The sequence below is a fragment of the Myotis nattereri genome, assembly GCF_964212035.1.
Source record: "Myotis nattereri genome assembly, chromosome: 14".
NCBI classification, from domain to species: Eukaryota; Metazoa; Chordata; class Mammalia; order Chiroptera; family Vespertilionidae; genus Myotis; species Myotis nattereri.
The window spans coordinates 30820975-30840092 of NC_138089.1; the positions used below are offsets into that span (position 1 = coordinate 30820975).

At 42.5% G+C, this 19118-nt stretch overlaps 1 protein-coding gene across 2 annotated transcripts in view; it reads right to left on the reverse strand.

Moving 5' to 3' along the window:
* The window catches only part of CLSTN2 (calsyntenin 2), a gene marked incomplete at both ends in the record, with an annotated part of 546899 nt that overhangs the window by 310793 nt on the left and 216988 nt on the right, over window positions 1-19118 (reverse strand). For both annotated transcript variants that reach the window (XM_081105871.1, XM_081105872.1), the window contains one exon: window positions 15119-15241. In XM_081105871.1, coding sequence (XP_080961997.1) covers window positions 15119-15241 — 123 coding nt within the window. The remainder of the gene's footprint in view (window positions 1-15118; window positions 15242-19118) is intronic.

Genomic DNA, 19118 nt, shown 5'->3' on the forward strand with positions numbered 1-19118 from the left:
AAAAAAAATGACTAAAGAAAACTTTTGAAACAGAAAAAAAAAAAGTGTAAAAGAAAGAACCTTGGAACACCAGGAAAGAAGAACACAAGCAAAAAATGTGGGTAAATAACAATGAACAACAAAATTAAAAATACAACAACATTTATAGTAACTAAAAGAAAAACTATTTGGGTATAAATCTAACAAAACTTGTGCAGGATTCATATGGTAAAAACTCCACAACACCAATTTGGGAAATCAAAGAAAACTGAAATAAATGGAGAGATAAACCGTTTATGGATTGGAAGACTCAACTAAAGATGCCAATTATCCCCAAACTGATGAACAAATTTAACTCAATTCCTATCAAAATATTAGCAGGATTTTTTGTAGATATAGACAAAACTATTCTAAAATTCATATGGAAAATTAACAGAACTAGAGTAGTTTAAACAATTTTGAAAAAAATAAGAATAATTCACTTACCCAATTTTGAGACTTATTATATACTTATAGTAAACATGACTGTGTAGTTTTGATGGGGTAGTAGAAATATAGACTGATGGGACAGAAAAGAGAACCCAGAAATGGATCCACACAACCAGGCCCATCTGCTTTTAGATAAAGGTGCAAGAGCAATGCAATGGAGGAAAGATAAACTTCTTAACAAATGGGGTGGAAGCAATTAAACCTGCATTGGCAAAACAAAACACACACACACACACACACACACACACACAAACTCTCAACCCAAGTGTCTCATCTTTTACAAAAATTAACTAAAAATGGATTATGCACTAAAATATAACACAATCCATAGAAAGATAATTGGACTTCATCAAAATTTAAAACTTTTGCTCTGAGAAAAACCCTGGTAAAAGGATGAAAAGACAAACTAATTAATGGGAGAAAATATTTATAAACCAGATATCTGACAAAGGCCTAGTATTTAGAATATGTATAGACCTCTCAAAACTCAACAATAAAACCCATAAACAACCCAATTAGACAACGGACAAAGACATAAAAAGCAATTCCTGCAAGAGGATATACACATGGCAAATAAGCACATGAAAAGATATTCAACATCATTAGCCATTAGAAAAATGCAAATTAAACCCATAATGAGATAACACTTCATAGCTATCGTAATGACTTTAATAAAAAATAGTAACTCATCAAATGCCAGTGAGGATGCAAAGAAACTGGATCTCTCATACATTGATGGTGGGAAAGGAAAAGGGTACAGTCACTCTGGCAAACAGCTTAGCAGTTTACTTAAAAAAACAAAGCAACTAACTGCCATACCATTCAGCATTTGTACTCCTTGACATTTACCCCAGAGAACTGAAGATTAAGTGCACACAAAAACTTGTGCACAAATGTTTATAGCAGCTTTACTCATAATAGCCAAAAACTGGAAACGACCCAGATATCCTGCAGTGGATGAATGGCTAAAGAAACTGTGGTACCGCCCTGGCCCTTGTGGCTCAGCTGGTTGAGCATCATCCTGTGCATCGAAGGATTGCCCTGGTCAGGGCACAAGCCTGGATTGTGGGCTTGATCCCCTACTCTCCCATTGATGTTTCTTTCTTTCCCTCTCCTTCCTTCTCTCTCCAAAATAAATAGAAAATAACATTAAGAAAAAGAAACTGTGGTACATTTAAACCATGGAATATTACTCAGGAACAAAAAGAACAGACTATTGATTGATACAGGCTATGACGCCCAGGGAAAAAAGCACCAATTCTAAAAGGTTGTCTACCATATGATTCCATTTATATAACATAGCTTGAAATGACAAAATTATTAAAATGGTAACAGATTAGTGGATGCCAGGAGCTAAGGAGGAAGTGGGATCAACTGATGTCCATCAGTGGATAAATGGATAAAGATGTGGCACACACATACAATGGAATATTATTCAGCCATAAAAAAGAATGAAATCTTGCCATTTGTGACAACATGTATGGAGCTTGAGGGCATTATAAGTGAAATAAGTCAGAAAGAAAAAGATAAATTCCATATGATCTCACTTATACATGGAATCTAAAAAAATAAAATAGATAAAACAAAACCAAGCTCCTGGGTATAGAGAACAGACTGGTGGTTGTCTGAGGTAGAGGGTAGGTGAAGTAGGTGAATAAAGTCAAAAGGCACAAACACCCAGTTATAAAATGATTAAGTCATGGGAACACAATGGACAGCGTGGTGATTATAGTTAATAATATGGTATTGCATATTTAAAAGTAGCTGTGAGAGTGGATCTTGAAAGTTCTCATCACAAGAAAAAAATTTAAGCATATATGGTGATGAATACCAACTGGGCTTATTGTGGTGATCATTTTGCAATATTTGCAAGTATGAAGTCATTATGTTATACACCTGAAACTAACATGATGTTATGTCACCTATACCGCAATTAATTTTTTTTAAAGGAGGTAGTGGGTGGGAAGAAAGTAGTGCCCTATAAAAAGTTTACATGAAATATCCTATGGTTACGGGAATGTTTTGTCTCTTGATTACCAATGTCAATATCCTGGTTGTAACATTGTACTATAGCTTTTCAAGGTGTTATCACTGGGAAACTGAGTAAGGAGTACACAGGATCTCTCTGTTATTTCTTTTCCTTTCTTTTTTTTTTTTTTGTGTGTGTAAGGGATTATAAATGTATTAGGTCATCTGGATACCAGATGGGCTGAGCCCCAAAATGGCACTACCCTCTCTGTGTTATTTCTTACCTTTACTTCAAAATAATTAAATTTAAAAATGTCAACCTTCTTAAAAGGAATTAGCCAGCACTGAGTAGCAGCTGCTTCTTCCTCAGTCCAATTACTGAAGAGCTATTCCACTTGTCAGTGTGGGAGTCCTGTGGGGGTGGGTAGGACACTCTGATATGGGGCACATGGAATGACATGGCCCCACTCACCACTCGCCTGCTATCTGGCTGCACACACTGGGTTGCATTGGGCTCAGGACCCCATTGTAAATGGAGTTCAGACATTTAGAGGCATGTCTGATGGACTGGATATTGGCATGAACGCTGGGATGGGTGGAGGAGCCCCATGGAAATGAGGTAGGAGGCAGGGGTACCTGAGCTTGTGAGAGAAAAGAAAAACTCCACAAATGAGAAAAAACTCAGATGGCAGAGTCAGCGGCAGAGACTTGAGTGGAATGTTAGGTACAGCTGGGGCCTACATGCAAACCCACCTTGCATACCTAGAGCTTGGGAGTACCCACCCATCTCTGAAAGGGAGGACTTTGTGGTAAGACAGCGAACTGTAGCACCAGCCGTCCAGACAATGTTTCTGTGGGCATCCCTGAGCAAGTGTGGGCCAGAAGAGAGGAAGGCCATTTCCTCCTGGGCTGGCAGAGAGACGATGAAGGGGGTCAGCATGGAGCAGTGCCCTACCGCCTGAGCTGACCCAGGGCTGCCAGCATCAGGGTGGACCGCTGAGAACAGCATCAGAGTAACGAGCACCCAGAGGCAGGCAGGGATGGAGCGCCAAGTGGCAGAGGTTGACAAAGAAATACACCTCGGATGGTATGGCCAGCGCACCACATGGGAGGGAGTGGAGCAGGCTGTGAGGCAGAGTGGACAGCCCAGGGCCCACACCAAAGGTGACAGGGAACAATGCCAGGAGGGATGGCCCACTGGGTGGCCCAGGTGGAGAGATGGCAAATGTTAGATTTGTCATTTTACCTCCTTAGAACTGATTCTAAGAGACATAGACAAGAAAGGGTAAGGGCCAAGGGGTGCTCTTTGTGCATTAGACTACGGGCAAAGAATGCAAAATTTCTACCCCCAAAACCCATAGCCTGGTGAAGCCAAAAGAGGGGCTTTTGCTAATGTGCCCTCACTTTCCAAATTACTCATTTTTTCTTCCTTGCCCTTGAAAATTTGCTATTAGTATCATTAATATGCAGAAAACACTCAGGCCACACCGGGATTCACCTTTCCAAAAAATATTACGTTTTAATGAAGTCGATGACCGCCCAAGTCAACCACTGCAAGGGATGTCATTGACTATGACACTCAGCTGGAACTTCAATAAATAATAATAATTTTCAAAGTTTGTGGATTATCCTGAACTTGGCTTAATAGGCCCTCTCTCCAAACCTCTGAAAGGATGGCTCATAAAAAAGTAATTAGTTTATATAGACTGTCAAGGTTCATGGGGGACAGCTGGCCTTTGATGCCTCATCTGTGATTACAGGCAGCTACAAGATAATAAAATTGAGCTCTGAACTCATGCCAAGGTACTCACTGATCTCACGCTGGACCTGGTGCCAAGCAGAATAAACTATAATTGCTTGCCTGTACTCCTGTTCTTTGATTTGGAATCTCAAACGAGTCTAAGACGTTTAGGACTTGCATTCATAGGCCCCAAATTCCTATTAAAGTAAAGCCATTGACCTTACAAATGCATGTTCATAATTAATATTTGTGATGAGGTCTGATTCCAGGTGCACTCAATATGGCCACTGTCGTAAGTCGTGAAAAAGGCTTCTGGAGAAGGGATTTGCGTCGGCATTAATGTGGCTAAGCTTGGCTATTTAACGATCTAATTACTGACGATTGGAGCTGGTTTTCAATCACCGTTGATTTCACTGTGATGATCACCAGTTACAGCTTCTTAAGAGGATTCCCTTGATGCTTTCAGATTCCCAGTTCATTCTTCTCTGCGCTGCCCCCTTATCTGAAATTCCTTGGGATTATTTTTTTTTTCCCTAAGCTCAAACAATGCCCCATGCCTTCAATACAGAAAGCCATATTAACTAGAGATTTGCATTTGGCCTCTGTGGTTTCCAAGGATAGTGACACACCCAGCCCTCTCAGGTGAGAGTGAATATACCAGTGCAGCCACGATTTCGTGCAAATCCAAGGTCACCAGGACACCAGGACTGCTTGGGAACAGAGGCCACGGTCAGGGACCACTCACTCTATTCCCTCGGCGCACATGTGCTTCTCTCTGGGACAGGAGCCGCCCCTCCGCCTGCTGCCCAAGCGTAACTTTGATGTGTACATGGCACAGGAGCTTCATCAGCATCCCCCGACCTCCAACACGGCCCCGCAGCACTCAAAACAGGCAGCCCGTGGGCCTACATGTTCTTTTCTATCCAGGGAGCAAGTCCCAGCCTATCACTAGCCATCTCTTTGGCCACCTTGAGTCAGGTGCCCACCTCAGGTCCAGTCCCAATTGGGCAGGGGAGCTCGGTCATGTGGGCTGGACTCTGACCACCAGGGCCAGTGAGTGGGAAAGTACCATAAACATGTTTGTATCACAGTTGTCAATAAGCCCATAGATTTGGAGTCCCTGATACCCTGGGATGCCCTCAAGCTTGGAGCCTGATGGAGGTCTGTGTCTTCTGTTTTATCTCCAGTAGTGGGAAAATGGTGGGGTTGCTTTTGGCTTTTTTCTTAATTTTTGTTTTTCCTGATGCACCGTATATGGAGCCCAGAGTTCCAAGTCTGACCCCTTTGTCTTCTTGCTGATGCTGCGGAGTCAGGGACACTGACAGGAAGATGAATGAAGCTAAGAGTGTCCCCATGGAGCGAGGCCAGGACCCTGAGCACTGTGCCCCCTCCCGCCGAGTCCGGCAGCTGTGGGATGGAGCAGAACCAGATGCTGGCAAAAGGGAACGGCGGTGAACAGGGAACAGTAGAGAACGACGGACTGGGAAACCGCTCCCAGGGAAGAGAATCACCCTCACAATGGGGGGACCACTTTGAGGGCGATTAACTCAGAATCGCAGAAGATGGGAAATTCCTACATTCAAGGATTTCTCTCAAGCTTTCTAACATGGAACTCCACATCCCTCCTGTTGGGGTGACCAGCTCCCACGGGTAACCAGGACCTTCTTGGTTTATCACATCCCAAGGAACTTTTAGTCCAGTGGTTCTCAACCTTCCTCAAGCCGCGACCCTTTAATACAGTTCCTCATGTTGTGGTGACCCCCAATTTCATTGTTACAAATGGAACATAATTAAAGCATAGTGATTAATCACAAAACAATATGTAATTATCTATGTGTTTTCCGATGGTCTTAGGTGACCCCTGTGAAAGGGTCGTTCGACCCCCAAAGGGGTCTCGACCCACAGGTTGAGAACCGCTGTGTCAAAGGCAAACCATGCTGGTTCTCCTTCCTGAATGTCCCTGACTCTTCAGCCTCAGTGATGGAGAAAGGCCCACAAGCCAACACTGGTTCTCCCTTAAACATCAGTTTGAACTGGAGCAGGACCTCACCAGAGTCTTCTCATTGAGAAGGCCAGGGTCACTGGTGAGTAGCCTCCGACCCCCTTTCACACCCTGGAGCCCAGCCCCTGCTATGGGTATTTACCTGGGACCTTCGCCCGCTTTTCCTCCTTGCCTGGTCACCTCCTGCTTCTGCCCTCCTTCCTCTGTACTCTGTTTCTCCTCCAGCCACCCCATAGGGTGTCTCCCCCTAGCGCCTGGCCACGGAGCACAGGAGCAGCTTGTCTGACCGCACTTGAAGAGTCTACAGCTGCTGCCAAAGAACCCGTTCAACCAGACTCCCATGGGGAGCTTGGGGCACCAGGATGAAGGCTGAGCATGATGCAGGAATGGCGAACAGTAGAATCTCTCAGGTGAGAGGGGCCATCCTAAACTGACCAAGGCTAAGCTGCCTTGCAGCAAAAATACACATGACCTTCAACATGAGAGAAATTAAAATCAGCAACAACAAAAGGCCAACGCAGACAGACAGCTTCAGGAACACTGAGAGCCAGGAAAGAGGATAATTTATGAGAAGAAAGGTTTGCAAGGATTTGTTACTGTTGTGAGAAAAAATTCAAGGCGAAGACCAAAAACCTGGTTAGCTCCCTACTCTCCTTCCAGCAGAGAAGCTCCACCCTAGAAAGGGGCCACCTACCCTCTTCACGGCTGGAGAAAGGCTTCGTTCTCTTCTCAGCAAGGCAAGGATTTTGTGTCCCAGGCTCCCGGAGCCCAGAATTTATGTGAATGACCCCGTCCACCTAAACAGGGCTGAGATCTGCCTCCTGATCTGCTTGGCCATCAGCACACAGAGGAAGGAGGACACAATGTGAAAGGGAAACAGTGGAGTGAGTGCAATGCCCGTGGTGGGCTAACCAAGAAAGGGCCCCAAATATGCCCCTAACACCGTATCATTCACTGTTAGGGCTGGCAGCTGCCAAGCTGGCAGAAGACAACCAAGGAACGAAGCCAAACTAATACTCTAATTCCAGAGTTATGGATAAGTCAGGTCTTTCTTTCTCCAAGTCTGCCTGGCAGGCTCTCCAGCACCAGCAGAATCAGGACCATCCGTGTGGTCCAAAAAGCCTTGTTGACCCTAGAGACTAAAATTGGACCCTTCCTTTCATTGTCACCCTCCCCAAAGATCACAAGCATCAACGTGACCAGGTCTTCTGACTTATTTACTGTTTGCTGTGCCCTCACCCCTCAACATTTTTTAGCCTTTTTTTTTTTTTTTTTTGGTTAATCCTCACCCAATGATATTTTTCCATCAATTCTAAGAAAGAGTAGAAGGGAGGGGAAGAGACAAAGAAAGAGAAACATCGATGTGAGAGAGACACATAGATGAGTTGCTTCCCACACACGCCCCGACCGGGGCTGGGGATTGAGCCTGCAGTTGAGGTACATGCCCTTGACCAGAATCAAACCTGGAGCCTTTCAGTCTGTGGGGCAGACACTCTATCCACTGAGCCAAACTGACTGGGGCAATATTGTTCAGCTTTAAAGCAACTTCTGTATTACTTTGATGAGTTCTCAAGTCGCATCTTGCCTACAGCTGGAAACCCTTCGGTCACAGTCACATAGTGAGAGGAGAATTCGTCATAGGGCTGAAGGCCTGAAGCCTGCAGAGACAGGACTGCGCGCTCCACCACAGGCTGCAGGCAGGTGTGGGCGCTGAGTCTAGCTCTCACTTCCCTGTCTAATCTGAACCCCACCATCTGCTCAAAAATTGGGCAATCACAGATCATATCAACAAAAACATTCGACAACACAATCTAATTTGTCACTGAAAATAGAACACACTTGTTTACTCACTATAGTTGAATTAAATCATAACATAAAATACTAACTCCCGTATTTGTATAAGAAAGATATCTCAAACAAAGCTGCCTATGGCAGTGTGATTTCTGAACATGGAAAAATATTGTAAACAATCTAAATATACAAAAATAGTGAAATGGTTAAATAAACTGTGATACTACCATATGATGTATAATTATGCCCACACTTTAGTCATACTTTTGAATATGTTCTAGTCAGCTTGGAAGATATCTGTGGAAGTGAAAACACAAAGACTCTGAACCATATATACTATGATCCAAACTAATGAGAACTATGATCTAGAATGAACAGAAAAAACATCTAGCAGGGTCTTAGGAGTGAGGGTTGGTTTTGTCTTATTCTGTATCCTTCTTAGTAATTTTTACATGTGCATGAATGAATAGACACTGGCCCATGTCTTCCTGCTTCCTGCTTCCTGTTTATTCTTGATTCCAACACTGAGAGGTCCAACACAGTGCCCGGACTTCAGATTCCAGAGAGGTCTGAACCTGATTCTCTACAGGCACGGCCATGGCGTGGCCTCTGAGGCCAAGTGAATGCTCAGAGAGCAGCGTGGGATACCAGGGAGCACCCTACCTCTGGTCCTCAGAATGATCCCCAACACAAAGCAAGACACATTTGCTGTGAGGCTGATAGAGATGGCTCCTCTGCCGCCAGGATTGGGACTCAGAGAGCAACGGGGCAGGTCAGACAGAAGAAGGCTGGGTCCAGTACGGTGGTCCTGAGATTGCTGGATGGGGGAGTGAGGCCCAGATGTGGTTATTCTGTTGTCCCCCACATGGAACTCAGTCATAGACCTCTTTTATGGTTTTTGCCACTGCCATAAACTACCTAAACACGTATTCCCTTACATTTTTCTGTACATGGGGGTTTAAAAAAATCTCAAATGAATTTATTTGAAAAGAGAACTGAAATGCTGGCAACACTTGCCTCAAGTAGAAAGTACCCTAAATAAAATACAGCAGAGCATTCAAACTCTAGCTCGACACTGTATGGAATGTTATGAGACTGAGCTTGCTTTTTTGTCAATAAGAGTGATTAGCAAGCGTTTGAGAGGTGTTGAAGACTTCTGGACCATCCCACACTGCACCTTTCTCCTTGACATAATCAGAAAGATTGGAAAAGAACTTAAAAGGGAACTTAAAATGGGATTCACCATTCTTTAACTCTATGTCCAGGTACCATATAAATCTTCTAATGCCAATGAGCTATGTCTCACACACACTGGGCAATTGGCAAGGGAGAAGGAAGGCAGGATTTGGAGACGGAGGGTCTGGAACTGAGGGACAGAGCTGATCCATTCTCAGCTAGGAAATCTTGAACAGTAACTTAATTTCTCTCTCTAAGTCTCAATGTTCTCATTTGCAAAACAGAATCACAATAGCTGGCCTACCTGTTTCACAGGGTTGGTGTGAGACTCAGATGCAATACTGTGTGTGCAGCAGCTGGCACACATATGTGTGCCTCTGTGTGTGTATATGTGTGTACATGTGTGTATTGATTAATAAAAGGGCATAGGGTTCGCAATAATCTAAAAGTATATCTTGCAACTAATAGATTATTCCACAGGGAAAATTATAGGCAGAATGTAAGGAAATGTATTTCCAAATAGTTTTATAGAGTTCTGCACAATTCACAAACTAGTTTCCCCTACTTTACTTAACTGATTGTCACCACATTGCCACACAAACCAGCAATCTAGGCAACATAGCTTGATGGTGACTGTATCAACCAAACTCCAAAGTTACTTTTCTCCTTTCCTTAATGTCATTATTGCAGATTATAATCACATCACTATAACCAATCTGAAATGAATAAAACATATGTGGCTTATTGCTGATAATAAGAATTATGATTCCTCTGATTATCCCATTATCATTGCGAAGATGATCAGAATTATGATATATTGGCCATCTACTGGCTTCCAGAGAGTGCTCTTGGCACTTTACATTCGTATCTTATTTAACCCACACGGTAACTTGGGAGGAAGCACTCTGTTTACTCCCCATTTAAATATGAGGAAATTGACCCACATAGGAGTTCAGTAATGTATCTGGGACCACACAGCTAGTCAGTAGCAGAGCCTAAATGTAAAACCATGGGCAACCGGTCAACCAGCTGTTCACAACCAGCATTCCCTTCTCACCATGAGAAACCATGGCACTGCAAGCCCTCAGGGATGGTCAATGCCATCAGGCACCTGTGGGGTCCAAAGCACAAACAAGGGCCCTGGACAGGTCCCAAGAGAGGGGCAGACAAATGTGCAGAAGAAGGACAGATGGAGTTAATCATGGAGCAAAGAGCACCGTCTGCTGCAACTAGCCAATCAAACCCGGCCAAACCCTGTCCCAGGCAATTTCCTGGGCAGCCTTCGGAGAGGCACCCAGCCGGAGAAACCAGCCAATGATGTGGATCATTCTCTGAAGCTCTCTCCTTACAAAAGACAAGTCCAGACCGACCCAATGTGGACAAATGGATAGTTCTATTTTCTCTGATCAGCAGTCTAATTTCCTTCCAATTTTAAAGTCTCCACAGTTTCCTAACAAGCCTCCGTGGGGCTCATGTAGAAATTAATAAGTTCAAAATGTACCCAATTTGCTTTCATTATCATTTTTTTTTGCCATGCAGTGGATAGAATTTTCATTATTACTCAAGGATTTTTCTGTTTCTGATTCTTTTAGAAGGTCATGTCCACTGGGCTCAGATACTGGGTTGAGAATTAAATCAGGTCTAACGGACTTAACCGAGGTCCGAGGGAAGTCTCTTGGACTAAGAGTTGGTGCCTCTACTAATCAGGTGGGGCAGGTACAAAAGGTGATATAATAGGAAGAGGGACTCAGAGCAGGTGGAGAGGCGCAGCCGCACAGCTAGCCTGCTCTGGGATACTGAGCAAGTGGCGGGGTCTCCCTGTGAGTTAGATGTCTTATCTATGAGAAAGGCAGTGAGAAGGATCTGGAAAAGAAAACTAAACTTTATTAAACTTCTACATCTCGAATCACTACAACATGCATCAAAGACGGTCTTTAAATTTAATCAAAACAGCAACCCTGGAAAGCTTATATTATTTTACCGATAAAGACAGTGAGGCTCCTGTAATTGGTGATTCCATTATATTGTCACTAAATCACTTGCTGTGTACCATTAATGGGAATGTAAGCTGTACAGCCACTAAAGAAAATGGTATGGAGGTTCCTAAAAAAATTAAAGATAGAACTACCATAGGATCCAGAAATCCCACTTCTGGATATATAAAATCAGGATAGCAAACAGATATCAATGCTCCCATGTTCACTGCAGCATTATTCCCAATAGCCAATATATGAAAACAGCCTAAGTGCCCGCCAACAGATGAAAGGATAACGGCATGTATGTGAATGCAATGGAATTCTATTCAGGCACGAGAAAGAAGAAAATCCTCCCATTTGCTACAATATAGATGGACCACAATGAGGATATTATGCTCAGTGAAATAAGCCACAGAGATAGACAAATACAGAATGGTGTCACTTATGTGTAAGTTCTTTTATATGGCCTCACTTATATGTGTTATCACTATTATGTGGAATCATTTATATCACATACATGCTATCACTTATATGTGTATTCACTTATAAGTGGAATCAGCTTTGAAAAGCCAAACTCACAGACACAAAGAGAAAAATAGTGGTGACGAGAAGGGTAGGGGACATAGGGAGATGTTGATCAAAGGGGAAAAACTTTCAGTTATAAGATGACTAAGTCTGGGGAATCTAATGCATAGCATGATTACTATAGTTAACAACACTGAGTTTGATACTTGAAAACTGTTAAGAGAGAAGATCTTAAATGTTTTCACCACACAAACACATACACATAGTGGTAATTATGTGAGGTGCTGGATGTGTTAGGTAAGGCTATGGTTTAATCGTTTTACAATACCTATACTTATCAAATCAATACATCGTATACTTTAAACTTACACAATGTTATATGTTGATTATATCTCAATAAAGTTGGAGAAAAGAATAATAAACTATAGACTATTAATTGAATAGGGAAGCATTTATCCACTTAATCAGATGCATAAGAGTATTTAATAAAATGGTGTATTTTCGTTTTTTTAGTGGGAAAAATAAGTTATAATATTGACTGTAAACAAAGTAGAAAAATCAGTGGAAGGGAATACACTAAACTGTTAACAGAGGCTCTGGGGATAAGAAAACATTTTTCATACTTTTCTTGGTGCTTTGCTATATTTTTCACATTTCCTACAATAAACACTTATTATTGTCAAAATCAGGAGCTATACAATAAAAATTATTTTAAAGCCCTGCATTTATATGGAAAATGGAATCATGCTTTTTATTTAAACAAATGGCACTTTACATAGAAAATTTTCTTTAAATTTTTTTTAAAGGAGAAGTGGAAATCACAAGAAAAACAAACAAACAAAAATAATACAAATGGAACCATCGCCCTCAAAGCTTCTAGCTTACCTCGCAGGCTAAATTGGAAATCCAGACCAGTGGGAAAGGGGTGGAACAGGACAGAATACAAGAGCAGTTGATAAGGGGGGACTAGAGGCTGCAGTTGACTTCAAGGAGTGATGGAGCTGGCAGATATGAATTTTTCAATTTTATGAGAATGATAGGGATCTGAAATAAATCTGTATTTTCTTTTTAAGATAAATGTTTTAAAATAAACGCCTGCAGCATAGATGGATGGCTAGTGCCTGTGTTCTGCCTTAGAGCTAATCATAAATAACATGGAGAAAAATAGCTTTGACCATTTTAAAAAGCATCTTTCTTTTTTGCTCTTAAGAGCTTGGAAGATTATATTTTGATGCATTAAGCAAGAATTTCTTTAATACAGCAGCAAATATCAGGGATAGTATAGAAATTGCCTTCAGATGAAAAGAACGAGTCAGGGCTTGGTTTAGAAGTAAACCTTCATTTCAAGATGTGCCTGGAAACCCATGGGCACATACGATGGTTAGAATACAAATTCAAGTTTAATTGCATTTGGTAGGTTTATGATTTAAGGAAGTCCTTTGGGGACGCTTGAGGTAAAATTGATAATTGTCCCTGAGGCCTACCTCCAAAGAAGGTAAGTGATCTTCTGTAAATCTACACTTTCAAGGATCAGATTTGCTTGAAATGGTCCTTCCACCCCCCCCCACCCCCCCACCCCCATTTTGGTCTGTACATTAGAAAGCTTATCATTGGACTGCAGAACAGTTTTTCAAACACTTTCATTTTCTAGGTCACTAAACGATGAAACAGGGCCGTACCGAGGGCAGACATAACAATCAGACACCTCCCTCATCCCTTAAAGAGCTGGCCTCACTACGCTAATGTGGCTGAACAGCATCCATTTGCTCACCATTTAAAATGTCATTGGTTTTAAACAGGGATCACACACTGGGATGGAAAGGGGACTGAGAGAGCTCTGCACATGGGCTCTGGGGTAGCAGGGGCGGACGGAAGCCAGGAGCACATGGCGTGTCTGGAGAGGGAAGTCGCAACTGGGCTCTGCATTCTGACCTGATTCATCAACATAAACTAGAATCCTCCCTTTTTTATGCTCAATCTCCCAATCGCTAAAGGTTATGTCTGATTACTCAGCACACAGTGTAAGCCAAACCCAACATGTTCATAACCCAAACGTTTTTGCTAGTGTTTGTTTTAAAATTTCATTTCCGGAGAGTGTTAAGAATTGCTGATTAACCCCAATACCGTTTAGTTATGTCCAAGAAAGAGATGAGTTGGAATATTCCCAGGCCGGCAAAGGGGTGGGGGAGACGCCTCGTCCTTTGTGGAAAAAACAGCGTGGGATTTAAACTTCCCAGTGGAATCTGCTTGAGCTGAGACTCTGAGGATGGCGGGAGGATGTATAGAAATGTCCCAACTCCCACACCATGGAAGTCACAGTCAGGTGGCCGCGGTGGTTATCATTCGACATAAAATCAAGATAAAGCCTCTTCCGAGAGCCCAGAGCATCTCCCCCATGCTCTGCAAGAATGCCTACGGGTTTATCTTCACATCAGGCTGAATTTGCCCCATTTAACCCACCCCCTCGCTCCTCACTTTATAATATTCTATAATGGAAAAAAGGCCCTTCACAAAGCTTATCTCTTCAAAGTGCAAAAGAACCAATTTTTTTTTTCTGCCCAAGGAGCTCATAATGTAGCAGACAAACTGTCAGAAAAAATAGACTTCATCATGGTGAAAACCTCAGCCGGGCACCCATCTATCATAAAGCAATCTTCTAGAAATCTTGAAAACCTTCATTAAATTTCCTGTCTGTCTCCTGACAGTTATAAAATGTTAACAATATTACTCATGATGCAGGCATCTTCAGGAAGTCTTTGTTCAGTCTCTCCGCCCCCTGCCATCACCCATCCCCTTCTCTTTGCCAAAATCTATGGAAACATGAGACATGGCCGTACTCTTCACACACCCCACCTGGGACCTGGACTTTGCAGGTTAGAGAGGAAGTAGCCGTAGCCCTGAAAACAACGAGAAGGCTCTCTGTCCTCAAGCTGCACACTGCCAAATGGCATGCCTTTGGGTTCCTCCTCCACACGCAACACCCACTTTGAAGCTCAAGGGCTCGGCTCTGTCCTACCGGTGAGCAAGTATTTCCTGGCCTTTTTTCCTTCCCTTTCCTCTTACCAATCTACCAAGCTACAAGTTTCCACCTGTCCAGGATATGTGGGTAGTGGGGACAGTGGTCATACACTTTCTTGTGTCTGTAGGTCATCTTTCTAGAGACAACTCCCCTACGGAACGTACTAGTCCAACTTTTCCAACGTCCAGGGGCCTCTTCAGCAATATACCACCTCTCAGAAGCAGAAGCAATAAGCATCTTGCGTGGGGAGTGACACCGAGGACAAAAAACCGTACGGAGATACAGAATCCGCACCAGAAATCAGAAGAGGCAGGCAGCTTTAGAATCACAGGCTGACCTGTAAGACGCATGCATAGTGACAACAGCTATAAAGCTGGAGCCTGGGCCTTGTGAGGTTCCCCAGCTCGTCTCCAGAGCCAGCCAAGCCCAGCCAGGCTAAGCCATCACCTTACCTGCGAAAGGAACTGGTGCGTCTTTGTCCAGGGCTACCAGCGGTGGGTCCAAAATGACTGTATCATTGTTCTCAGTAATGACTCCATGATATGATGTCTCGATCCATGGCTTGTGCTTGTTGACTATGGGGGAGAAAAGAAAGATTGACATTTAAGATCGTCATTTGAATAACAAATCCATAATAATAATATTAATATTGTATATTTATCCAATCGTAGGCTCTCATTCAACCACCATAGAGCAGGTGAAATCTCATTTTATAGCCAAGGAGGCTCCTGAGAATTAAAGAGAGAGGCGCGACAGTTGACTCCAGGCACACAGAAAGTAAGGCCAGCACTGAGACGCAAACACGGGTTGTGGCTGTAAAAGGTCATGGACCGTTTACCTTACCACAACCCCATTATTTCTATTTCTGGATGCCCCGTATAGATCTTGTCAAAAATGGATTAAAAGCTTTCATTCTCAAAAACTGCCATCTATTAATAGATGTTTCAGAGTTTAAGTCCATGATCAATCAACAGACTAGTAGATTATGGCTGTGTGCTAGGATTTCTAACCTTGTTTCTGACATCAGCCTAATGTGATCCACAATTAGAAATTGGTACTGCATCCCATATACATACATGTACATATAAGTACCAACCTATCTATAAAGATATAACAAACATTTGAATATTTCCTGATCATTTACTGGTTGAATTGTGTCCCCCAAAACATAGGTTGGGGTCCTAACCTCCAGTACCTTGAAATATGACTTATTTGGAAATAGGGTCTTTATGGAGGTAGTCAAGTTACAATGAAGCCATTAGGGCAGGACCTAATCTAAAATGACTGGTGTCCTTATAAAAAGGGAAAATTTCAACACAGAGACAAGACATGAGCACAAGGAGAACGCCATGGGAAGACTGGAGTTGTGCTGTCACAAGTCAAGAAACCACCAGCAGCCAGGAGAGAGCATTCTGAGCCAGTATGGCCCTGCTGACAACCTGATTGGAGACTTCTGGCCTCTAGAACTGTGAGACAATACATTTCTGTTTTTCTCAGTCTGTGGTACTTTGTTAAGGCAGCCCTAGAAAATGAATACAAGATACTTATAGTCAACAGTGGCTAATAAAGGGCACAGAATTACAGTGGGACGTGCCCTTATTGGTGTACTATTCCTGTGTGAGAATCTTAACTGATGAATATTCCATTTCTGCCAATGCCATCGCCTTGATTTGGTGCTGGCCCCACTGTCTCCTATCCAGATAGCAGCCATGACTGGTCTTCCAGTAAGAAGTCTTGCCCCACCCTAATTCACCCTCCACACTGGGATGCTGAGTGAACTTCCTAAAATATTCATTGGTTTACTCAACTGTGAGTGCCTCGGTTTGACCTTTTATTCCCCACGTAACCTCAGGGGCAGGGACCTATGCCTTGCTATTCTCAGGTGCTTTAGATACAAAATGACAGGTTAGAGGGAGCTCTAGAATCATCGAAGGATAGGATCCTGATGCCAAGTCTCACCCCCTCCTTCACAGTTTAAAAGTGCCATCACACACATAATGCTCCACACAACAACCCAAGAGGTAGATGTGATTATTATAAAGCAATGAAGATGCTACTTCCACAGGTGTGACTTCCAAGATGACCACAGCATTAATAACTAATAGTGAGAAAAACCAAAAACTCTTCCATACTCCATATCCAAAAAGCACGCGCGTGCGCGCGCACACACACACACACACACACACACACACACTCATATTATATGTTATACACATTCTAATATATCACACCCATTATAATATATATACATGTTTTATTACATATTTTTTCAGGAAACATGGCAAAGCAAGAGCTTCTAGATTTGAGAACAGCCTCTCTGCAATGGCTCCTGTGCCCTTAACCCGAGCCACCTTTTTGCTCCTTCCCACTGATTCCACAGCAATTATGAACTGACCCAGAGGTAGTTTAGTGGGGCAGGGACCTATGCCTGGCTATTCTCAAGTCTTGTCCCCTGATGTCCATTTCTGCTGATTGAATCATTCCCAGGGCAGACAGCAGCTCTGTCTACGGCAGGTCTGAAAGGGGCCGCATACTCGTCCATGCTCACTTGTTGGTATTTAATCCAGTGCTTCATTATGGACCCAAAATAATGACAGCCACCTGGGCTGTCCCCACACTCCTTTGCTCTTTTATTAGCCATCACCACAAATGCAATGTAAATAATTTGCAGCTGTTGAAGGAAATAAGCTTTTCCCCCTTTCATTAAAGCTACGGGCCTATTCATTAGAAATGTGGCCAGAGGATGTGCCAGGAGCTCACCCAGCATTTCAGATTCATTATGCCACTTGGCTCAGTGGCAGACCACAGAATCCAGTCACAGTTGCTGGGTGTCAGCCATGGCTTAGCCACTTCAGGGCTGGTCCTTTGCAAACCAGTTGGCCACAAAGACATTTTACTCTCTCACCTGCAAAATGGGGAATATAACACCACTTACAGGGTTGTCATGTCATTCAGATGGGCTGGGCACACACTCTAATGTCCACCAACCTGCTCTCTGGGCAGTGACAGTGTCTGCAGGAGAGGTGATTATAGACCTTAAAGTTGAGGTTCTGCTCCCTCTTAGTGGGAATGGGTTTCTTTCCTTCTGTCTACAGGCCTGCCTCTCTTTGCTCCTATCACTACTACAGCTATTTGAATACCTATCATATATTAGACATTTTACATACAGTCATTAATCTTCACAACAACTTTATTAGTATCTCATTTTGCAGATAGGAACGGAGGCTCAGAAGGGTTTAAATGTTCCCATTTTGGAAAATATGAATGTTAACATCCCTAAAATGTTCTCATTTCTTTCCCCACTTTATTTATATATATTTTTAAATCCTCCCATAAGGACATACATGTTTTTTATCCTCACCAAGGATATGTTTTTATTGATTTTAAAGAGAGAAGAAGGGAGGGGGGAGAGACAAACATCAATTGGCTGCCTCCTATGCATGCCCTGACCTGGAATGTAGGTATGTGCACTGACTGGGAATAATCCCATAACCTTTTGGTGTATGGGATGATGCTCTAATCAATTAAGCAACTCGGCCAGGGCTCTTTCCCACTTTATAACTTCCTACAGATCTATCTCAACTTTTGCTTTGTCAAGGTCGATAAACATCTGCATTTTGACATGGAACAAAAATTAAATCATTTTTTGGTTTCTCTATAAATCCAATCCTCAGGATTGCAAAACGAGTAGCTTAAATTTACATTATTTTGACTATGAAGATACCATAGAGGGCTGAGACAAGTATTTTGCAAGCATTACGTTTCCTTCTTACTGGTCCAACAGTTGTTCCAAGGACAACGCTCCTCGTAACCAGACCAACTGGATTGTTGATTCTTTTGCTCCATCAAATGAACAAAGCACACTCCATTTTAACTTGCATTATATATGAAACCAGCCTCTTTTGCATATTATTTTGTTTTCTGAACCTCATGATGTCTCTTTATTGAGTTATGAAACACAGGGATTTCTTCCCCACATCCCAACCATATTATAGCTTTTTAATAATTCCATCTATTACTCATTCCTCTTTTTTAAAATGGAGATAATTACTTCATAGGAATGTTATAAAAATTACACATATAATCATTTATGCAAATCTAGTACCCCCAGACCAATAGGCATTCAAATTCTCTCATGTCTCCTAGCTCATCTCATGCTTCTGAGTAGCTCAAGTGTGGCCTTGCACTCTCAGAGGTATTTAGCCCAGCTTCATTCATTCAACAAGTATTTATGGAGGTGCCTCAAATATGCAAAAACAGTTTAAGTGTTGGGACTGACATGGGGGAAAGTCCCTGAAAAAACATGTGATAAAATTTAACATCCATTCATAATTAAAACTATTGGAAAATAAGGAATAGAAGGGAACTTCCTCAATCGGATAAAGAACACTTATGAAAACCTGTAGCAAACGTCATGCTTAATGGTTAAAGAGTGAATGCTTCCCAAAAGCA